Raw genomic sequence first — 21919 nt, forward strand, 5'->3', positions numbered from 1 at the left:
TTCCCCTTGAGCAGGCACACATTTCAAACCTTTTATTTTCAAACAGTTGTGCAGAAATTACAACCACAAATCCCTCACTCAAGGTGATTATTTTGTATTTCTCTAAGTATCTTCCTCTTTGTAATCTGTGATTCCTACTTAGTTGTATTATCCTCTACTTACCTAGCATTCTTTCATGTGCCCCAACTTTTTGTGTGTGTGTGCTTGCTTATTTATTTATTATCGTGGTAAAATTCACATAACATAAAGCTTAGCATTTTAACCATTTTAAGGTGTACGGTTTAGTACATGCAGTCCATTCACAGTGTTGTGCATCCATCACCACTTTCTAGTTCGAGATCGTTTTTCTCATCCCGAATGGAAACCCTGTACCCATTAAGCAGCTTTCCCCATGCTCCCCCCCCAACCCCAACCCTGGCAACCTATTTTTCCATGGATTTGCCTATTCTGGACATTTCATGTAAATGGAATCATACAATACATGGCCTTTGGGGTCTGGCTTCTTTGGCTTGGTGTAATGCTTTGAGTGTCATCTGCATTGCAGCATGTATCAGAACTTTATTCCTTTCTATGGCTGAATACATTCCATAGTGCATACAGCCCACACTCTGTTTATCCATCATTCAATGATGGACATTTCAGTCGTTTCTGTCCTTGGCCATTATCAGTAATGGTGATACGAATATTCGTGTGCAAGTGCTTGTGCGAACCTCTGTTTTCAGTTGTGTCAGGTACATCGTGGGAGTGGAATTGCTGGGTCATGGGATAATTCTTAGTGAGGAACCATCAGACTGTTTCCACAACAGCTGTACCATTTTCCCACCAGCAGTGTGTGAGGGTTCCAGTTTCTCCACATCCTCACCAACACTTGTTGTTTTTCCCATTTAAAAAAAATTGTCATCCTAATGGATGCAAAGTAGTATATCATTGTGGGGTTTTGACTTGCACTTCCCTAATGGCAAAGCATGTTGAACATCTTTCCACGTGCTTGTTGGCCATTTCTATTTCTTCCTTGGGAAAATGGCTATTCACGTTGTTTGCCCGTTTTTAATTGAATGGTTTATCTTTTTGTTTTTGAATTGTGAGAGTTCTTTTTACATTATGGATGTTAAATTCTTATCAGATATATGATTTACAAATATCTTCTCCCACTCTGTGGGTTTTCTTCTCACTCTCTTGATAGTGTCCTTTGATGCACAAAAGTTTTTAATTTTGATGAAGTACAGTTTGTCTATTTTTGTTATTGTTGCTTGTGCTTGAGGTGTCACATCTAAGAAACTATTGGCAAATCCAAGGTCATGAAGATTTACCACATTTGCTTCTAAGACTCGTATAGTTTTAGCTCTTATATTTAGGTCTTTGATCCAATTTGAGTTAATTTTTGTATATGGTGTGAGGTAGGGGTCCAACTTCATTCTTTGGTGTGTGGATATCCATGTGGCTCAGCACTATTTGTTGAAGACACTCTTCTTTACCCATTGAATTGTCTTGGCCCCCTTGTTGAAAATAATTGACCACAGATGTTTGGGTTTACTTCTAGACTTTCAATTCTATTCCATATCTTCTTTTGGCAGTACCACACTGTGCTGATTAAATTGGGACACATTAGTTCCTGACCTTTTTCTTTTTTTTTTTTTTCAAGATTATTTTGGCCATTCCAAGTCCCTTATAATTCCGTATGAATTTTAGGATCAGTGTTTCCATTTCTGCAAAGAGGAAAAAAAAAAGCTGTTGGATTTTGATAGGGATTGAAATGAATCTGCATATCACTTTAGGGAGTATTGCCTTCTTGATAATATTAAGCTTTCAGTCTATAATGTAATATGCCATTCTATATATTTAGGTTTTCTTTAATTTCTTTCAGCAATGTTTTATAGTTTTCAGTGTACAAATCTTGCACTTCATTTAAATATATTCCTAAATATTTTATTCTCCTTGATGCTATTGTAATTGGAATTGTTTTCGTAATTTCCTTTGAAGATTGTTCATTGCTTGTATATGGAAATAAAGTAATTTTTGTACACTGATCTGTATCCTACAAGTTTGCTGAATTTGTTTATTAGTGCTAATTGTGTTTTGGTGGATTCTTTACGATTTTTTATATGTAAGATCATGTCATCTGGAATATAGCTAGGTTTGCTTCTTCTTTTCCTGTTTGGATGTGTTTTATTTCTTTTTATTGCCTCGTTTCCTCGGTTGGAACTTCCAGTACAACATATGAATAGAAGTGGCTTAAGTGGGCATCCTCCTCTTATTGCTGATTTTAAGAGGAAAGCTCTTACTGTTTCACCATTGAGTAGATGCTAGATGTGGGTTTTTCACAAATGCCCTCTAATATGATGAGGAAGTTCCCTTCTATTCCTAGTATGTTAAGTATCTTTTATCAAGAAAAGGGTTGGATTTTGTCATGTTTTTTCTACACAATAGAATTATCATGTTGGTGTTTTCCTTTATTATAATAATGCAGCATATTACATTGATTGGTTTTCATTTGTCGAACCACTCTTGCATTCCTGGGATAAATCCAGCTTGGTCATGGTGTATAGTTCTTTTAAATGTGAGGATTTTTGCTTCTGTGTCCGTATGGGATATTGGTCTGTAGTTTTGTGTGTGATGTTTTTGTCTGGCTTTGGTAGCAGGGTAATGCCGGCCTTATTGAGTGAGTTAAGAGGTATTCCTTCCTGCACTGTTTTTTGGAAGAGTTTGAGAAGTGATGTTAATTCTTCTCTGAATGTTTCATAGAATTCACCAGTGAAGCCAGCTGGTCTTGGGCTTTCCTCTATTGGGAGGTTTTTGTTTATCGATTTATTCTCTTTTTACAAGTCTGTTCAAATTTTCTACTTCCTCTTGAATCAGTTTGGTAGTTTGTGTGTTTCTCAGAATGTGTCCATTTCATCTTGATAATCTAATTTTTTACATATAATTGTTTACATAGAGTCTTACAATATTTTCTATTTCTATAATGTCTCCGCTTTCATTTCTGATTTTGTACTTTTTCTTCTCCCTTTTTTTTTTTAGTCAGTCTAGTTATAGGTTTGTCAATTATGTTGATCTTTTGTTATTGTTAACTTTCATTTTTGTTGATCTCTGCTGTAATCTTTATTATTTCCTTCCTTCCACTAGCTTTGGGTTTAGTTTGCTCTTCTTTTTCTAGTTGCTTAAGGCAGTGTGGCTCTCTTTGAGTTTATTCTACTTGGAGTGTGCTGAGCTTGGATGTATAGATTCATGTCTTCAGTCAAATCACATTTGGAAAGTTTTCAGCCATTATTTCTTCAGAGACCCTTTCTGTCCTGTTCTCGACCTCCTCCCCCTCTGGGACCCCATTATCTGCATCCTGTATGCCTCACAGTGTTCCACAGATTTCTTGGGCTCTGCCGTTTTTCACCATTAGTTTTTCTTTCTTCTCCTCAGATTGGGTAATCTCAATTGACCTATCTACACGTTCACTGATTCTTTCTCCTGTCTGCTTAAATCTGTTGTTGAACCCCTGTAGTGAATTTTTCATTTCAGTTATTGTACTTTTCAGCTCCAGAATTTCTATTCATCGCTATTTTATGATTTCTGTCTCTTTATTGTTGTTCTCTATTTGTTGAAACATTTTTCTCCTGATTTCTTTTAGTTTTTTGTCCGTGGTTTACTTTAGTTCTCTGAGCATATTTAAGACAATTGATTTAAAGCCTTTGTCTAGTAAATTCAATGTCTGGTGTTTTAATTTCCTCGGCTGCTCAAGCAAAACCATGAAATGGGTCAGGTTAAAAATGGGCATTTATTGCCTATGATTTTGAGGCTAAGAGGAAGTCCAAATCAAAGCATCATAAAGGCGATGCTTTCTCCAAGAAGACTGTGACGTTCTGGGGCTGGCTGCTGGCTGTCCTTGGTCCTCAGCTTGTCACTTGGCAAGGCCCACCGCCTCTTTTATTCTCTCCCAGATTCCACTGAATATCAGTTTCTGGCTGCTCGCTGTGGCTTTCTCTTTATGTGTCTGAATTCAATTCCACTCCAGTAATAGGATTAAGACCCATCCTAATTGAGCTGGGCCACACCTTAGCTGAAGTAACTTCATCAAAAGGTCCTACTTACAAGGGGTTCACACCCACAGGAATGGATTAAGTTTAAGAACATGTTTTTCTGGGGTACACAGCTCCAAACCAGCACACTGAGCTTCCTCAGGGACAGTTTCTGTCCATTTCTTTTCTTCCTGTAATGGGCCATACTTTCTGTCTTCTTGCATGTTCATAAATTTTTACTGAAAACTGGCATTGTGAATATAATAACGTGGTAACTGGAAATCAGATGCTTCTCCTCTGCAGGGTTTGCTGTGGTTGCTGGTTGTGGGCCGCAGCCATCCATTTGTTGAGTTCCCAAACTGTCCTTGCACAGCTGTCCTCCTATGTGGTCACTGTGGGCTCGGTCCCGTTGACCTGTGCAGTTAGCGAGTGACCCTAAACGCCAGGAGCCAAAAAGGAAGGCATAAGGAAAAGAGAAAAATAAATAAAAACTCTCCCAGTCTCACCAGATTGGCTCTTTGGGGGTGGTCCACCGCTTGGCTGGGCCATTTGCAAGTCTGCTCTAGCCCTTCCCTTCCTGCCAGAAGTTTCCCCGAGAAATTCCCATCGGGGTGGGACCCAGGCACACCCCCGAGCCGATCAGAGCACATGGCTCACAGGCCTATGTAGCCCCTGTGGGCTGGGGGAGGGGGCCGAGAGAAGGTCCGTTGAGACACAACATCATGCTCTTACCTAAATTTAGCAGCTTCTTTCTTCATCAAACCCTCCCCTGACTGTTGCTAGTTTTTAGTAGATTCTGGAGTCCCATAAAAGTTGATTCTGACTGTTTTTATCAGGTTTACTGTTGCTTTAGTGGAGGGATGGATTTTTGATTTCCCTACTCTGCCCTTTGCAGTGATGTCAATCCTGCATTTGAACATTTTTGTAGTTTTTATATTGGTAGATTGTTCTCCAAAAAGGATAAACCATTTACAATGCTAACAGCAATGCATTTCTTCACAGCCAGTCAACACCGGTTGTTAATCAGTTTTATTATTACTGAATAGTTCTTCATTGTTATAGTCATTTGAATTTCTTTCGCTGTTGTTGAGTTTGAACCCCTTGTTGAGTATCTGTTTATTGTAAACTGTCATTTCCTTTGACCATTGGACTCTTTAACTGTTTTGGGTTTAGCCTTTCATCTGAGTTTGGTTTATCTGGGCTTGGACCTGATCTGAGGCACACGTCTACAGTTGTGGCATGTCCATATCAGCCAGGAATGGGCAGCTCCTTCGTCTGCAGGTGGCTTATCTGACCATCCTCGGGGACTCTTTAAATCACTCATTCATTTGCCCGAAGTACATGGAGCTCCCACTGGGTGCCACGTTTGTGCTGATGCTGGGGAAATGGCAGGGGCCAGCAGCCACGCCCTGCCGTTGTGAGCAAACAGCTTTCCAGGGTGCCCGCGAGCTGGCAGGGTGTGCAGGCTGTCATCTCAGGGTGCAGTGTCACTCTCCTGTACAGCTGGGCCCTGCTGGTTTTACCATTGTACAAGTTTGAAAAAAATGTTCATGTGATTCAACTTGCCCTTCCTTGAACTGAAAGGTCAGTCCCCCTTCTCCCTAACACCTGGCCCTGGCGGTGCCTCGATGCTTGTTTCTGGGCGGGGAGACCTGGGGACAACGGGTCCAGGTTCTCCTCTGAGGGAAAACAGGGTCTCAGACCCCTTAGCTTTCTTCTGAAGGTTCACCTCACCTGACCCAACATCTCCTTCCAGGACAGAACCGCCAACGGTTTGCAGATGGCCGGGCCCCAGGAGACCATGCCAGCCCTTCCTCTGAGAGAAGGTAGGCACTTCTAACCTGCGAGGTGGAGCTCTTCCAAGGTTTGGCCTTTCCAAGGGGATGGAAAAGCCACGGTTGAGGGATTCCCCTTGCGTCCGACTTGTGGCAGTCCCAAGCTGCCATCTCCCCTCCGCACGGTGCAGCGGCTCGGACGCATCACCCTGTCCTCTCTGCAGGTGCCCAGATGGCTGCTGCCACGTCCATCCCCCTCCCCACCCTGAAGCGCCGCTTGTTGGACCATCCCCTGGACCAGGGGCTTCTCCAGCCAACCCAGTGCCTCTGCGGCCCCCCGTTGGCCCCAATCCCCAACTCACCGAAGAAGCCCAAGACTCAGGCCTCTGGGGACACGTTCCCCAGCGACTGGAGCCCACCGCCTGTGGAGTTCCTGAACCCGCGGGGGCCACAGCGCAGCCAGCTGGCCCCAGCCCGGAGCTGGGGGGATGCAGTGAGGCCGCAGAGCCCAGGGGGCCTGGCCCAGCAGCCGCCCAGGCCATGGGAGCAGCAGGCCCCAGACTCGGACCCGGAAGAGGCCCTCATCTCACTGAAGGAGCTGTTCTGGAGCATGGCGTCCCCGAGCCGGCCAGCCGCGGCCCTGCAGGCAGTTGCCCGCACTGGGGTGAGCCGCGGCCGCTCTTCCGGCGTCCCTTCCCGGGCCGCCCGCCTCACCCCTGGGCCTTCGTGGCCTGGGGGCTGGGCTGCCTCTCCCTCGATTTCACCTTCCGACTCCTGCTCACAGGTGGCCACTTACTCAGGGGCACTCAAGCTCCCGGGGCCGGCATGGGGGTCGGGTGCAGGGGCAGGGAGGCCCTAGGGCCAGGGTCAGCGCTGGGCCGGGCACAGACGCTCAGATGGACTCTGGCCCAGTGTCCGGCTCCAGGTAGAAGATTCATGAAGAACTTGGAGTTGGGAAATGAGCTGCTGTTGCTGGGTAGACTGGAAAGGACATTTAAGGGCCATAGATCCAGAGACTTTATTCTAAAGATAGGGCTTCGGTTCTTTGTAAGAGTCCAGTATCGGCAGCAACCCCACGTCCACCACATTTAGAAGGTGATCAGACGTGTTCTTGTCATGCATTAGAACGTGCTGAAAATGTTAAAACAGAAGAGAACATCTCTTTAGTATTGAAAGGCAGAACCCTGAGGACAGATTGTTCCCTGAAAAGCACCGAGTGCCACCCAGGGAGTCTTGTGTTAAGGGGGCATTTGTGATACGGTCCCACTGGCTCGAAAGCATGCCCGGAGGGAGGGGTTGCTCTGGGTGTGGCAGGCAGGAGCTGGGCCGATGCCACGTTGCTCGCCCGTTAGCCACGCGCTCAGAGTGCTTGTCAGAAAAGTGGACAGCAGACAGCGTGCCTGAGTTAGAATTAATTTTACTCTTTCCCCTCCACCTCTCGTGCTCCGTTTCTCCAGTTCCTCTCGGGACGCTCCGAGCCCTACGTCAACAGCTTGGACTGCTTACTGCAGGAGAAGAGGTGAGTGTGGGAAGGGCCATCATGGCTGGGTGTGGCCGTGGGTTTGCAGGAATTTTGGGGGGGCTGTTAGAGTAAAGGTGCTCCCTGTCCGGACCCTGTGGTCTCCCTCAAGAGCCCCTGGTGTCCACAGTCCCCCTCTGGCCTCAGCCTGTCGTCCTGCTGTGGGGACGGCCATTCCCGCATAATAGCTGGGCCCCTCACCCCTTTTCTCAAGCGTCAGGAAACGAGTCGGGGCCTGCATGGACCCCGGGGGCCCCTGGTCAGGGCAGCAGAGCCCCGGGAGGAGCAGGAGGGCTGGGCATGGGCCTCAGGCCTCGGAGCTGAGGGCAGGCTCACAGGTTAACTGCCGCGGGGGCCTCTCAGGCCTGTGCGCTCAGCTCTGCTCACTTGAAGACGGTTCACAACGAGATGCAGCCCCCTCCCCGAAGGAAGGAAATCAAAAGCCGCTGTGGGGGGAGGCCCAGGTGCCGGCCTCGGTCACCCGCTCCTACGCCAGGCCCTGATGACGGGTGGGCGGCTGGAGTGGCACTGACCGCTGGCCTGAGCCCTCGTCTGCGCTGCAGGGAGCAGGCCCTGGAGCAGGAGCGGGAGGAGCGGCTTTTGCAGGACTTCCCCCACCTCACCTCCTTGGACCCCGTGGAAGATGAGGTGGCTCTCATGCCGGAGCACAGGTAGGGGGCAGATGGGGGTCCCAGCACGTGCCCTGAAGGGTCAAGGTTTTAGGCAGAACTGGGACCCGCAGCTGTGTACCATTAATGCATTCTGAAGCTGCCCCTTCTCCTACACCCACTTTCATTCAGTGATTCGGGAAGTACATGCTCACCCACTGCGTATCAGGGTGGTCTCTGAGGACTCGAGGAGCATAAACCAGGGCTGCATCGCCTCTGTTGTCTGCCCAGATGCATACAACCAATTCGTGGGAACCTAACCTCCAAAACTACCCCGTAAATGAAAATGCTGCAAAAGGGGAGAACATGACCCCATACTTTTCATTTCCCCCATCTAGTAGCTTCCTTCAGCATGGTTTCCTGGGCAGGGGCTGGGCTGGCCCAGGTCTAACTGGACCACCGGCCGTAGGGAGGGCTGGTTCTGGAACGGTCTGGGATGCCTGGACCGGCGAGCGCACGTCTCCACAGCGCTCTGTGGCCCACCCAGCCTTCGGGTGCCGATGTGGGCTCTGCAGGTACGGTCTCGGCCTTCCCTGCCTGCTTCCAGGTGGGGTGATGCACAGCATGCGGGTAATTAGACACGTGACAAAATGCTAAGGAGAAGGGATAAGTGAGGGAAGGCGTAGGGAGTGCCGGGAGGGTGGAGACATCTGGGGTCAGGGGTCCGGAAGGCGGGGTGAGAAGAGGCCTGCAGGAGGTGGGTGGGGGGAGCAGTGGAGGCTGGAGCTGAGTGGGAAGACAGAGGAGGGGGTATGGTGTTGAGGTCATTGGGGGTGGGCGGCAGAGCTTTTCCTCCGAGTGAGCTGGCAGCCATCGGTCCCGCACGCTTTGGAGCAGGACCCACTGGGTTGAGAGCAGACTGGGGGGCATGGGGTGGGAGGCCTTGGTAGTCATCAAGGAGAGGCGGTGGTGGCTGGGCCTGGGGATTTGTTTCCAGGGTAGAGCGGGCAGGGTTTGCTGGTGCGCTAGGTGGAGGATGAGAGGAAGAGAGAGGTTAGCGGTGGCTCTGAGGTCTGGGGCCCGGGCAGCTGCCCTTCATCAAAGGGGGGACACCTGTAAGCAGCAGTGAGGGGCGGGTGGGGTGGCATGAGCTCGGGAGTTCCTCCGGGGAGCCCCAGGGCTTAGATGCCCTGCCCCGGGGTGCCCACCTGGGGGTCAGCACGCGTAGATGACATCCGAAGCCTCAAAAGTGGAGGAGGTCCCTGGGCAGCGAGGAGAGAGGGGCCCACGGCAAACAGGACCGAGCAGGTCAGAAGAAAACTGGAGCCAGCACAGGGACAGCAGTCAGTGGGCCACGCTGGTCCTGGGTGCTGATGGGGACGAGATCCCGGGGACTGGGCAAGGAGCGGCATGGACGGCTGGGGGGATGGAGTCGGGTCGTGAGAGCAGGGACAGAGGCCTTGGAAGCAAGCAGCTGAGGTGGGTGCTTCAGAGTCGGCTATAAAGGCGAAGAGGGAAAGGAGCTGCGAGGGGTGGAGGGGCTGGGCCAGTTTGTCTCTTGATGGAGGAAGTGACATGCTTGTAAGCTGACGGGAGAGGTGACCCGGAGAGGTGGGTGTCGGGCTGCAGGAGGGGGTCCCGTGGGAACCGTGTGCCAAGAGGGGCCAGGGGTCCTGCAGTGGAGGAGGTGGTGGCTTTGCTTTTTCTGGAAGCCCAAGTCGTCCTGTTCAGCGTGGCTCCAAGCAGTGACAGGTGAGGTCCTGGGGCACACTCTGGGGTCCCTGGGTAGCACCCCGTGTCCACCTGCACAGCCGCAGGCCGGGAGATTTGTGGAGCCAGGGGTACACACCTCCTGGACCCCTCCTTTCAAGATCAGCAGAAGGTTTGCACCTCGGCTGGCCTCGTGAATTTTTCTTAAGTTTTTCTGGTAACCTCTTGTTTAGATCAGGGATCGGCAAACATTTTCAGTAAAGTTTGTGATACAGTTTTTGAATAGCGGATATTTTAGGCTTTGGGGGGTCACATAGCTCTATAGTTGTGCTGTAAAAGTGGCCGCAGGCAATGTGTGAACAAGCAGGTTCTGTAAAACTTGATTTACGCACCGGCGGTGGGCTGGAGTGGGCCATGGCCTGTGGTTTTCCTGGCCCAACCGAGGTCAGGAGGTGTCGGCCCGACCTGGTGCCAGTTTCCGTGGTGAAGGCTGTCGCATCCCTGTGGCTGGCAGGCAGAAGCCCCCTGCCCGCTGCCCGTGGTGGGTGGCCTAGGCATTTCTAACCAGGGGTCCTGGAGAGCGTGGTGTGGAAGGGGAGGTGGGGTCTCCTCTCCGATCTGTCAGGAGTCGGCGTGGAAGTAGGGAGCGTAAAGAAGGGGTAACAGCCTCCCCAGGCGAGAGGCCCACGGTGGCCCTGCGGGTAGTGAAGGCAGTTCCTCAAGTGGGGACTCGGATTCCTCCCCAGGTTCCCTGCCCCCTGGAGAGCCTGGAAATCGACCCTTTTACAGCCTCCTAGAAGCCCCGTGGCAGGAATGCTGCTTCCAGCTCTTTGCTCTTCTGCTGAGTGCGTTCAGGATTCGGGTCGTGACGGCTTGGGTGTTTTAAAATTCCCCACGGAAAGGGAGTTCACTGTGCAACCAGCTGAAGACAAAGGTGTTCCTGGCTTTGAAGTTGCTGATAATTTTCCGGGTGTGTGACGTTTTGAAGTGGGTTGAGTAAGCCTTTTTGACGGCAGGGACTTTTCTCTGTAGCCACTTTGAGGTGGTTGTTTTGATGTGGGATGGTCTTGATGAATCTGCTTACAACTTTCTGCTTAAAAAAAAAAAAAAGACGGATGTGCAAAGCCCACGGCCTCTTCTGTCCCTGCGCGGGGGGCCAGGGGAAGGGGGGTGGCCCCAGAATCATCTGCTCGTCACAGTTGCCCGTCTCAGAAGGGACCACTGACCCATTTGCAGAGCATCTGCTCACGCTCTGAGAATGTGCTCTGGTCTTGAATTCAGCTCCTGAACTCTCCCTGCTGAGGTTGAAAGACCCTATGTGTGTCCTGGGAGAGGGATGGTTAAGCCACACATCACTCCTTGTCCTCAGTCTGGCTGCACAGGAAATCCGCAATTAGATTTGTGAGGGTCGTCTCGGGAGTCTGAATCATGCACATACATTACATGGAGGGTCACAAAAGTCCCTTTCAGTGCCAGTTTTAGGGACAGGGCTAAGACCCCATGACAGATGGACCTGGTTCTTACCAACTTTTAATAATTTGTATATTTTTTCAAACTGTAAAAGCAACATAAGAAGAAATAGATATTTTGCGTGATTTGTCTATATCTACAAATGCCCTAGTAAAAAAAACAAAAATTTTAAGGGAAAAAAAAGGACACACAAAAACTCGGACAGCAAAGAAATTAGCATTTTATGTGGCCGTTCGCTGAGGCTGCTTCCTAAAGGCTACAGAATCAGAGTCCACCCTTTCCAGACATCATCCCCACTTGTTGTGTCGTGGGACCACGGGGCTAGAGGGGGTGGCAGAGGCCACTAGCCCTGCCGCTGCAGCCGCAGAACTGGACGAGCCAGATGCGGCCTGACCCCAGGGTCAAGCCCCCTGAGTTCACCTTCCTGACCCCGGGCCCGGCAGGGGAAGGGAGGTGCACCCTTGGCCTGCTTGACCCTGTAGTTGTCCAGTGTGCATTCTACTGCTGCAAAATCCAGGCGTACCCAGTGGTGTGGAGTAACGGGAAGGGGCTCCTCTTCCTGCCCCCACCCAGTCCTGATCCCTAAAGGTCACCTAGGGCCCCACCTGGTGGATCTTCCCAAATACCTGTGTTGGTCCGGTGTGGGAGTGTGTGCATGTGGAGGTCTGTGTTGCATATGGTGTGTGTGCGTGTGGGTGTGTATGCATGTGTGGGTCTATGTGTTCAGTATGGGTGGGTGTTGTGTGTGCGTGTGGGTATGTGTGCATGTGCATGTGGGTGTTGCGTGGGTGTGGGTGTTGGGTGTGGGTGTTGCATGTGGGTGTTGCGTGGGCGTGCCTGTGCACACACTGTTCGACATCTTGCCATTTCTCCCAACACTGCACTGAGGCTGCGTGTCCCGGCGTCACTCACTGCACCCCCCGGAGTCACCTCACTGGCCTCCCCCCACCTCCTTCCCCCTCTAGCTGGGCCGGGTCCCGCCTCTTCTCTTCTTTCCTTGCTGTCGGACACTGGGCAGCTGGGGCCTGGGCGTCTGCATTGCGGAGCTCCCGGGTGACCCCGCTGCCCCAGGAGTCCAGATGCCTCCATCCCACTTGCGACGCCCCGGGGCGGCCCCCACATCCCTCATGGAGCCCTTTCCTGCTCCTCTACCCCACGCCCCGCTCAGGGCACCAGCCCCCACCTGCGCCCCCGCCCAAGCCACCTCTCCCCTCCCGGACGCCCTGCAGTGGGTGTGACACTGTCCTGGGCTCGTCCCGCGCGCTGGGCGCAGGCCCACAGCAGTCTCGGCTCCTGGGCTGGGCTGTGGGAAGGGGGCACGGTATTGGCTCTGCTGGGTGCTCCCCTGGGCTGCCCCCCACCAGCCGCCGCAGCACCTCGGGGGTGTGCCCGCTGTGTGCTGAGGCCAGGTCTCCTGCCCCTCGCTTTGCCAGGAGGCTGGTGGAGAAGTTCTCCGTGTCGCTGCAGGCCTTCCCGCCCGTCCATCCCGGCGAGACTGTGTTTCTGCCCAGGAGCCACCCCTGCCCGTGCATCCTGGACTCCTCCCAGCTGAAGCCACAGAGCCACCTCGAAAGGCTGTTCCTCAGGTGACTGGGGGACGGGGGGCTGGGTGCTGCCTCATGCCCCACCACCACCACCACAGAGCCCACGCTGAGGCCGACCCCAAAGGAGATTTGCAGACGTCACCTTCTAGGGATATAGAAGAAAGAGTCTCGTGTGTTTGCTTATAATATCTAATTTGCTAACTGTGATGCACAATTTGTCACCTCCCCCCCCCCACTGTGGTGTCCCGCAGCAGCTTTAGTCTAATTCATCCCACGTATCTTTGGGGTGTTGTCTCCATCAGTGCTGGAGCCACCCCGCAGTTTTCCTGAGCCTGCCGTCTCCACCTCCATCTGCTCTCTGTGTAACGCTGACGCTGGAAAGTCTGTCCCCAGCCGCAGCCCCCTGGAACAGCAGGGTGGTGGCCTGTCCCGCTGCCCCGGGACGTCCGCTTGTCACCAGCTGCCCACTGCAGCGCTGCCCAGGGGGCTTGGAAAGACCTGCCTCAGGGACACGTGACACTCGCAGTTGTGAGATGTTCGGTCTGGGCGAACGGAGGGAGCCTGTGGGGTCCAATGTGGCGGCCGGTGCCCTGCGGGGTGCTGGGGGCTGTGTGGACGGGGAGCAGGCCCCCACCTCCCGGAGACACAGACGCCTTGGGGCCGGGGCCCAGGGTTCGTCCCCTTCTAACTGCACAGGGCACCCTTGCGTCCAGCTCATTCGTACTAACTCCACTTCGTCTTGTGTAGAGACCTTTTCCCATTTGATGTGTTTCTTTTTTAAGATTTTTTATCCTGGAAAAGTTTAAAAACATGTAGAAAGGGACAAGCACACAATGGACTTCCACATGCCCCTCCGTCAGCTTCGATTTCAACTCCAGGCCTGTCGGTGTCCATCCCCACCCCGTCCACTCACATTGTCCTCACTCCCAGGATGGATTTTAAACAAATCTCAGACACATGTAATTTAATCTGTAAATATTTCCATTTGTATCTCTAAAAGATAGGACTATCTTTGTAGCCATTACATAACTTCAATACCATTATTACAGCTAAAAAAAGGTAGTAATTTTGCAGAGCGTCAATGCCAGTCAGGGCTGACGTCCCCACGGCCGCCCTCTGAATGCTTTTCCCTTGCTGTGAATCAGAGTCTAAATAAGGTCCTGAAACCGCAACTGGACAACATGGCACTGACGGTGAAACGCCGCTCTGCTACCCAGGTGCTCTAATGTATTTAACCGTTTTCCTCGTTTTTAGAAAACATGTAGATTACTTCCAACTTTTCCCCAGTATAAACAGTGCGGGGGGATAAATACTGTTCTGGAGACCCAGAATACTCTCCTAGAGGGGAGCTCACTGGCCCTGAGCCCGTGGGCGCCGTGAGGGTTGGCATGGACTAGTGGAGGAGGGCGGCGGGGACAGCCGACAGATGGGGAGGAGGGAGGAGGAGAAGGAGGTGCCTTCCGGCAGCTTCAGCCTCGGGGTTGGTGCCCACAGCGGTTTCCTGTCGCGGACTCGATGGCAGCAGAAACGGTTTGACAGGTCCGAGCCGCTCAGCCAGGTGGGCCAGGTGGCCGCCCAGCTTCCCTGGACCCAGGGACTCGGAGCCTTGCCCTCGAGTGTGGCGACGCCGTGCTGCAGGCGAGGCTGCCGTGCCGCTTCCTGGAGGAAGCCCGTGTGTCCCCCGCAGCCGGGGACCCTGCTCTGCAGCCGGCAGGGGCCACTTCCTGAAGGTCAGCGCTCGCCTCGGACCGTCTTTCATTTCCTGTTTGTGCCGACGTCTTCAAGCGCAAACACAAGCGCGGGAGACACTGGCTGTGCAGCACTGATCAGTTGCCTTCAGCCAGAAACATGAAAATTGAGGAAGAATGAAAGGTTACTTGATCTCTTAAAAATCACTGGGTTCAATTTCTTGCCCTATGGAAAGTTCACACTTTGTGAGAATACAGGTCATTTTTATTTTCCTCTTTAGGCTTTTCTGAGTTTTCTAAATATCCTACAACAAGCAAACAATTTTTATCACTAGAGAAAAAAAAGTGAATGCTATTCTTTTTTAATTGCCTCTTGAAATGGACTCACTTCTCCTTGGCCATCATGAAGAGGGAGACGCCGTCCCCATGGCACAGAGTGGAAAATCTTGGCCCAGGTGAAGCGAGCAGTTGGCCTGGGAGGCTCCTGGGCAGGGGTGCTTGTCCCCGGAGATGAGCCAGAGGACGGGGCGTGTGGCCTCCCAGCATTCCCCAGGACCAGTCACCACCTGCATGACAGAAGCTCCTGCCAGCAGGTCCTGGGACTCTGTTTTCCTCATCCCTTTGCAGCCACGCAGAAGGACGTCCCCTCCCTGCCTAGGACAGCATCAGGATTGCCATGTGCGGTTCAGAGGCATCAGCGGCTCACGGGGAGGGGAGCTGCAGCCAGGCCCCCCGGGCCCCGGCCGGGTGTGCAGCCGTCCCCACCTGGGAGTGTCAGCATGCAGGTTTGTCCTGCCACCGCTTCCTCATGGGTGCCAGCCCTCCACCCAGGCGCCAGTGAGTTCCTCCGCAAAGGCTGGAGCAGATGGGAGAGAGCAGGCCTTGGGCGAGCCTCCGCTCCGTAACGGTAAGCAGTGATTGCCAGATTGCAGGTGCACCTCACACATGGCAGGTGGGAATGCAAAATGGCGCAAACGCTTTGGAGGACAGTCGGCCTCCCCAGGCAGTAAGAGAGTTGCCCTGTGGCCTGGCATTCCCACCACAGACACACTCCTAGGGAGCTGGAAACCTGCATCCCCAGAAACTCGCACCTGCCTGTCCACAGCAGCATTACTGGCAGAGCAGAAGGCTGAGGCGGCCCCAGCGCCCATCGACAATCAAATGAATGAGCATGAGAAAGCAAGGCTGATCCATGCCACCACATGCCGAACCTTGGAAACACTCTGCTGAGTAAAGCAGCAGACACAAAAGGCCACGTGGTGTCGACTCCGTCTGTGTGAACTACCCAGAGCTGGCAAATCCGTAAGAAAGCAGGTTAGGGGTTGGGGAAGGGAGGAGACAGTAAAAGGATAAAGGGGCTGTCCTGGGTGATGAGAATGTTCTAAAACTGAATGTGGTGTGGGTTGCTTTTCTCTGAGTAGCTGAGACCCATTGACTTGCACACTTGAAATCTTACGTCTCAGTAAAGCTTTCTGAAAAAACAGTGATCGCATCTGGAGCTCCCTGAGACACGGCAGCCCCAGCTCTTGGCTTGCCATGAGCCCCTCACTTCCTGGCACCCCAGGGTTGAAGTAGGGGTTTGGGGGGGACAAATCAGGAAGTTGCAGTGTGTGGAGCGGCCAGGCTGTGTAGCTGGCTGCGTCTGCCCCTGAAAACGACAGGCATGTGGAGGCCGCTGAGCTGAGCTGTTAGCCAGGGCAGGAGTAGCTGCTCAGCTTTTTAAAAAGGAAAGAAAGAGATGTGCAGAGGTAGAGCCCTGACCCTTCTCCTCTGTGCTTGGGAGTTTTACTTAAACACTGACCTGAGCAGGCCGCGGTGCGCCAGCCGATGCCGTGTAAAGAGCTGCACTTGGTGTTCATCCCTCTGCCATCGTCTGGGGTTCCCAGGGCATGTGGAGGCGTCACCTTCTGGGACTGCTGCCCCTGAAACAGTTGGGGAGGTGGCGGCTAGAAGGATCTCAATTTAGACGTTTTCAAGAACAAATTGCAAAGACAAGGCCGTGCTCTGCCCCCGAAGCCAGAAGCCCAGTGCGCGGAGCCAAGCTGCCATTTTCCCCTCGGTCGTTGGCCTGTTTCCTGTTTGCCTCGTTGGCTCACCTCCTCTGGCTCGCCTCTTTCCCAGCCGGAAGCCAGGGTAGAAGCAGCACCTGCCCTGGGATTGGCAGTGTTGCCACGGCCTCGTTCTGGGCCGCGGGGAGGACCCCGGGAGGACCAGGGCTGGCAGCCGGGGCCGCTGCGCTCTGCCGGCCTGCGTGGCTGTGCCTGTCCTCAGACACACTCCCGGTGACGCCTCAGCCCCAGCGCTGGCTCTCCTGCTGGGAAGGTGCCCACTGGGACCCGCGGTCAGCGTTCTTGGTCTGTGGACCCAGCGTGGGTTTCTGTAAATCTAAGGGTTGATTGTTCAGCCTGAGGTTCCTGAGCTTTTGCCGCCTTCCAGCCCCGTTTCTGACACCAGCCGAGCGGCGGGACACTTGGCACCCAGGCCCATTGTCCATGCCGCCTCTGAACAGCTCGGAACCACGCTCCGTTCGGCCAAGGTGAGGCAGCCCTGTCTCGGGACAAGCAGGCACTCTTGGCTCGTGCTTGAACCTGCAGAGGAGATGCTTGCGCTTCGTCCAGCTCTAGAAAGAATTCTGTGAAAGCTGTTCACCCCAGGCAGGGCAGGAGTGGGCCCTTTCTGCCCCTCTCTTCTCCCAGACCCGATGGGACAGACGTGACTTCTCCAGCCAGAAGGGGGCTTGCAGGCCATGGTGGCAAAGGAGATACTGGGCCCCCAGGCCAGCTGCTGGCAGCGCGTGGCTCGGAGCCATCCAGTTCGCGCAGTCACTCCCCCCGGCCAGGACACCAAGCGTCTGTCTCTGCGCCACTTGGCCTCAGGCGGGGGGTCCCTGCCAGTTGCGGGGTCCTAGAGACATTGCTAGTTTGGGTGTCATCTGCACCCAGGCGCTGTGGATGGATGGCATTTCAGGGCTTGTCCCCAAAGCCTCTCCCCTGAGCATGTGTGTGACCGGGCACATGGCACAGAGCGTGCCAGGGACCTAAAGTGCACGGACAGAGGTCTTTGCAGGGCAAGAAACCTCGACAGGCTCAAAGCCATGCTCTCCTCTGAACTTAAATGATTTAGGGGGAAAAACAGCACTGCACAAGATGCCTGGACATACTCAGGGAGACGGTAGTTTGGCTCGGAGGAGACTGTTCGGAGCATTCTGTTCTGGCAGATTAAATGCAGTGTCCTTTCAAAAGAGGAAGAAGGTTGGCTTAACCATCAGAGGTCGTGACTTTAGCATCTGGAATGTTCCCTGCACTGATTGGGCCACTACAGAGATGAACCAATGTGAAATCACTTTCTCATTTCCTGGAACCCATATTTAATTTCTGGAAATCTCTGGAGAGAGCCCGCAAAGGAGTATTTATACGGTGGGCAGGTCAGAGGAACCTGCACCAAGCCCAGTCTCGGGGTCCCCAAGGGTGATGCAGTCCAGCCCTCCTCAAAGGCCCTGAAACCATGTGACATACTCCAACGCCTCATTTTACAAAGACCTGGGACCCCTGGGGTCAAAGTGATCTCCCAGGGCAACTGTGTGATCACAGCAGGTTCCTCTCCAGGTCAGCATGTTGATCCTGGGGGCTCCTGCTCAAAGCAGGGGTCCCAACAAGATGCGCCAATGGAAAGGCAGGTGGCCAGCCCGGGGCGTCGCTGTTCAGGTGGTTTCCAAAGAACCCTCCCTGGAGCTCTCTTTTCTGATTTCCTTCCCAGAATTTCCCCATTCTGGGCCCCTTGCTGTTATTCTCCCATCTTCTCAGGTGTCCCCTTTGTTTCGGAAAAATCCAAGCTGTGGCAGAAGTGTGCTGTGTAACGCTGAGATGCTGGCCCCATGCCCCGCTGGTAACTCTGTCTGCCCGTTGCAGCCCTGAGCCCACGCCGAGAGGCGTGGCTCCGGTTCTCTCCCCACCTCCGCTCGGATCCCTTTCACAGCTGGTGTCTGCCTCAGTTTCCCTCCTGTCGAAATAAAACGCTGTGTGTGTATAGCACTGCGAGTTGTGTTCAGCGATTCTGGTGACAGGCTGCCTGGGGTGTTTTTCCTTCCGACAGCAGCTCCGTGTCAAGGGCTCTGAATGCATTGCTGCCCCTGGTAAACGCTGATACTGGGGACGGCGGCATGTGAAAATCTCCTGCAGTTGTACCAGGACAGGCGTCCAGGTGGCCCGGTAGAGGCCGGGCTGCAGTCCGGCCCGCGAGGCAGGTCCCCTGGCGGCTCTGGCTGCTGGCCGGGCAGGTCCCAGGGCCGCCCCTGACTCACCCCTCTGTCCCCGCAGCTCCCCGCCGGCCCAGCAGCTCTCCTTCCTTCACAGCGGCCTCCTGAGCAACCTCTACCTGCACGCGCCCGCCCGCCCCGTCCCGCTGCTCCGCTGGCTCTTCCAGGTGAGGCCCGCGGCGGCCGCTAGGTGGCAGGAGCGTCCTGCCCAGGCCGGCAGGGGGGACCCAGGCCGAGAGGAGGCAGGGGCACCGCCCGGGCCCGTAGGCCTCTGGCCGCTCCACGGATGCCAAGGTCGGAGCAGGCACTGGCCTGTGGCCTTGCACAGCTAGCCGCAGCCTCATGGGGTTGTCCTCGGGCCCAGAAGCCCTCTCTCCTGAGGCCCCGAGGGGTCTGGGACACCTCTCGGTGTCCGTGCGGCTCAGCAAGTGCTTCCTTTGTTCGAAGCGCATCTCTTCCCAGCCCTGCCCTGGGCGTCTCCCTTTTGGGGTCCTTCCTATCACCCCTCCCTGCTGCAGGAGAAGACAGTGCCGCCAACTCTCCAGGCCCCTGCGGGGTCCCCTGCCCCTGCCACAGTGGGAATCGAGGCTGAGGAATGGGGAACAGAGCGCCCATTATTCTCTGGCCCCATCAGCATGGTGTCCCTTTGCTCCTTGCACAGAAAAGGACAAAATGCACAGCCGGGCACTGGGAGGCACAAAGCTCAGTTTGAGCCATTGCCCACAGAGGGTCCTTGTGTGGCCTGCCAGGGCGCGGGGGCCTTCCCTGCAGCCAGAGGGGCCCATCCTGCGGAGGCGGCCGAGCCGAGCCCTCCCTGCTCGCTGTGCCCCCACCTCTGTCCCGCCGGGAGGCTGCAGAGCACAGTCGGGGACCGGGCTCGAATTCAGCTCTGCCGCTTCCTGGTTCTGGATCTCGGGCCTCGGTTTCTTGCTCCGTAACCCAGGGCTGGTTGCGCCGCGAGAAGATGAAATGAGTAAATGTTGTAACTGCTGTCGGGGCCCCCACTCTCTTTAGGGCCTGCCATCGCTTGGAAGACATGATGTTAGCACAGAAGGTTCAGGAAGAAGACACGGGCACCCCCACCCTGGGCTGAAGCCGCATCCAATAAAGGGGTGCTCTTGGCCCTGTGAGGGGAGGTGGAGGCGGGGAGACGGCATCTACTGAGCACAGGAACTCTGCCAGCCACGGGCGGTCCCGCTGGTCGCCTTAGCAGAGCCTGAAGCTTCCCGTCTGCAACCCAGAGCATCTTTTCCCAGAGTCACAGTGGCGTCCGTCTGTCTGTCCACTTGGCAGATGTTTTCTAGGGATAGGAAGACACTGGGAACAGTGTCCTGGGTAGACATGGGGAACGTGGGGGCTGGAACGCCCTGTCTGCTTCAGATCCTCGCACTGTTAGCGAGGGCTCCAGGCACAAGTGACAGAAAACGGGGGTTCTCAGAAAGGTGCAGTGTGGTGTGCGGGACCCAGGGGCGGGGACTCTTCGGGGCCCTCTCTCAGACCTCTGTGGCCAAGTCAGGCCAAACCCTGTTCCCAAACCCGGTTCCCAGCCAGGAGCATCTGCGGCCCAAGAGGGGCTGAATCAAGGGCAGCAAGGTGAGCGGGGCCACAGGATCCCTGCAGCCCGTTCCAAGAGACAGCAGCCTTGGGGAGGGCATGCTGAGTTCCCCGGGCCCCCGGGCTGCTACCTGCCAGCCAACTGGTCATGGGCCAGGTGCGCCCTGCTCGGAGATAGGGTGGGTTGCAAGTGGTGTGTGCCGACTGTGAGTTTGTATTTTCATTGGGAAATAATCAAGTGCACACAATGGAAGAGTTCAAATATGAAAAGCAACGAGAGGAGGGGACCGGCCGGGTTCTGGTCTCCGGGTCCGACCCCCGGGATGCAAACGCCAGGCAGTGCCTTCTGTGCGGGAGCTGCCCTGCTGAGCGTCCTCGGGGCTCCCATGGGGGACAGTGAGAACAGTGGCGCCGGGCATCAGGGTGACCCTTCCGAGTTGTCCCGAGTCGGGTGGGGCCTGGGCCTTTGGGCCCCAGCGTCAGTGGCCCTGCCCTCGGAGGGGCTGCGACCTTGGGCTGTGCACATCCCCTCCCCCAGGGGGTGCACGGAGAAGACCTGGGTCGACGCCGGCGGAGACAGACAGCGGTCAGGTCTGCAGCTCCTGGGAGCAGGGGACGCCCTCTTGCTCTGTGCCTTGCCCGGTCCACATTCCAATCCCCAGCTCATAACCCACCCCCCAGGGGCTTTCACGTAGGCACCCTGGGGCGTCTGAGCCAGTGGGCGACCCCTGGGGCGTCCGAGGGTATGTGCTGGTCTCAGACGATGGTCAGTTGAGGCGCCGACCTGGAAACGACGTGAGGGCCGCAGAGAGGGGCTGCCCTGCTGGGGTCCGTGCCTGCGAGCCCTCCTCTCCTCTCTCCCAGCCTCTGCCCTGGGGGGTGCACCTGTGGCCACAGGGAATGAGGAGCCCCAGGACCACAACCTCCCCCACAAGGAGGCAGGAGGAGGAGGAGGGCTCAGCGAGATGCGAATCCTGGCCTCACTGCCACCCTCTGTGTGACTGGGGGACGCTGCTTGCCCTCTCTGTGGAATGGGCACAGCGGTGGACTTGGGAGGATTGGCTGGGACGCCTGGGGAATAACGCAGTTCACCTGTTCTCTCCTCTTAGCTGCTGACATGGCCTCCAGAAACTTCTTTGGGAGCCTTTGGTCTCCTGTGGGATCTCAGTGTGGACTGGCTCTTCCGTCAGCCTGGTCAGTACGGGGCCGCGGGGTGGGGGTGCACGCTGAGCCTGCAAACATACCACTTGTCCAGGCCCCTCGGGACACACTGGTGAGGACACTGCCTGGCCAGGGAGCTCCCTGGCACCTTGATCTGGCCTCGGAATCAGGGCAGCCTGCCAGGACCAGCCTGACCTCGCAGGCCCAGGTGTCCCTGAGCAGGCAGGAACGCCAGGGTCCCCCCCGAGGCATTTGTTTCCTGGTCCTGAGAACCCCATGTTGGGAGGGTCCCAGGGCAGCTCGTTGGGCTCGAATCACCAGAGGGGAGGGCCCTGAAGCTGCCACCCCACAGGCAGCCCCCCTTGGCCAGTGGGGTGTCAGCAGAGCCCCTGAGCCCAGCCCCCTGGGCTGGTGGGGAGCCTTAAGCCCATACCTTTGTCGGGGTGCTAGGGGCATGTAAGTGACCCTCAGAGTTTAAGGTGTTCCGTGCTCCACGGAAGCAGCGCATTTCCCCTTGGCGGCTGCACTCTTCCCAGCCTGCCATCGTGCAGCACCTGAGCTAGACTCTCTGGCACCCATCGCTGTTGCGTGACCTGCCAAGAGTGGCTTCAGAAGGCAGCGAGAGGGA

General features: G+C 54.8%; 1 protein-coding gene across 1 annotated transcript in view; it reads left to right on the plus strand.

Annotated features, from left to right (window-relative positions):
• Positions 1–21919, plus strand: part of FAM178B (family with sequence similarity 178 member B) — a 100147-nt gene that overhangs the window by 20790 nt on the left and 57438 nt on the right. Inside the window, 7 exon segments of the mRNA XM_037806640.1 lie at positions 5764–5833; positions 6007–6428; positions 7240–7301; positions 7865–7972; positions 12523–12675; positions 18638–18743; positions 21240–21324. Of these exon segments, the coding sequence (XP_037662568.1) occupies positions 5764–5833; positions 6007–6428; positions 7240–7301; positions 7865–7972; positions 12523–12675; positions 18638–18743; positions 21240–21324 (1006 nt within the window).

Source organism: Choloepus didactylus, chromosome 17 (assembly GCF_015220235.1).
Source record: "Choloepus didactylus isolate mChoDid1 chromosome 17, mChoDid1.pri, whole genome shotgun sequence".
In the NCBI taxonomy this organism is placed as follows: domain Eukaryota; kingdom Metazoa; phylum Chordata; class Mammalia; order Pilosa; family Megalonychidae; genus Choloepus; species Choloepus didactylus.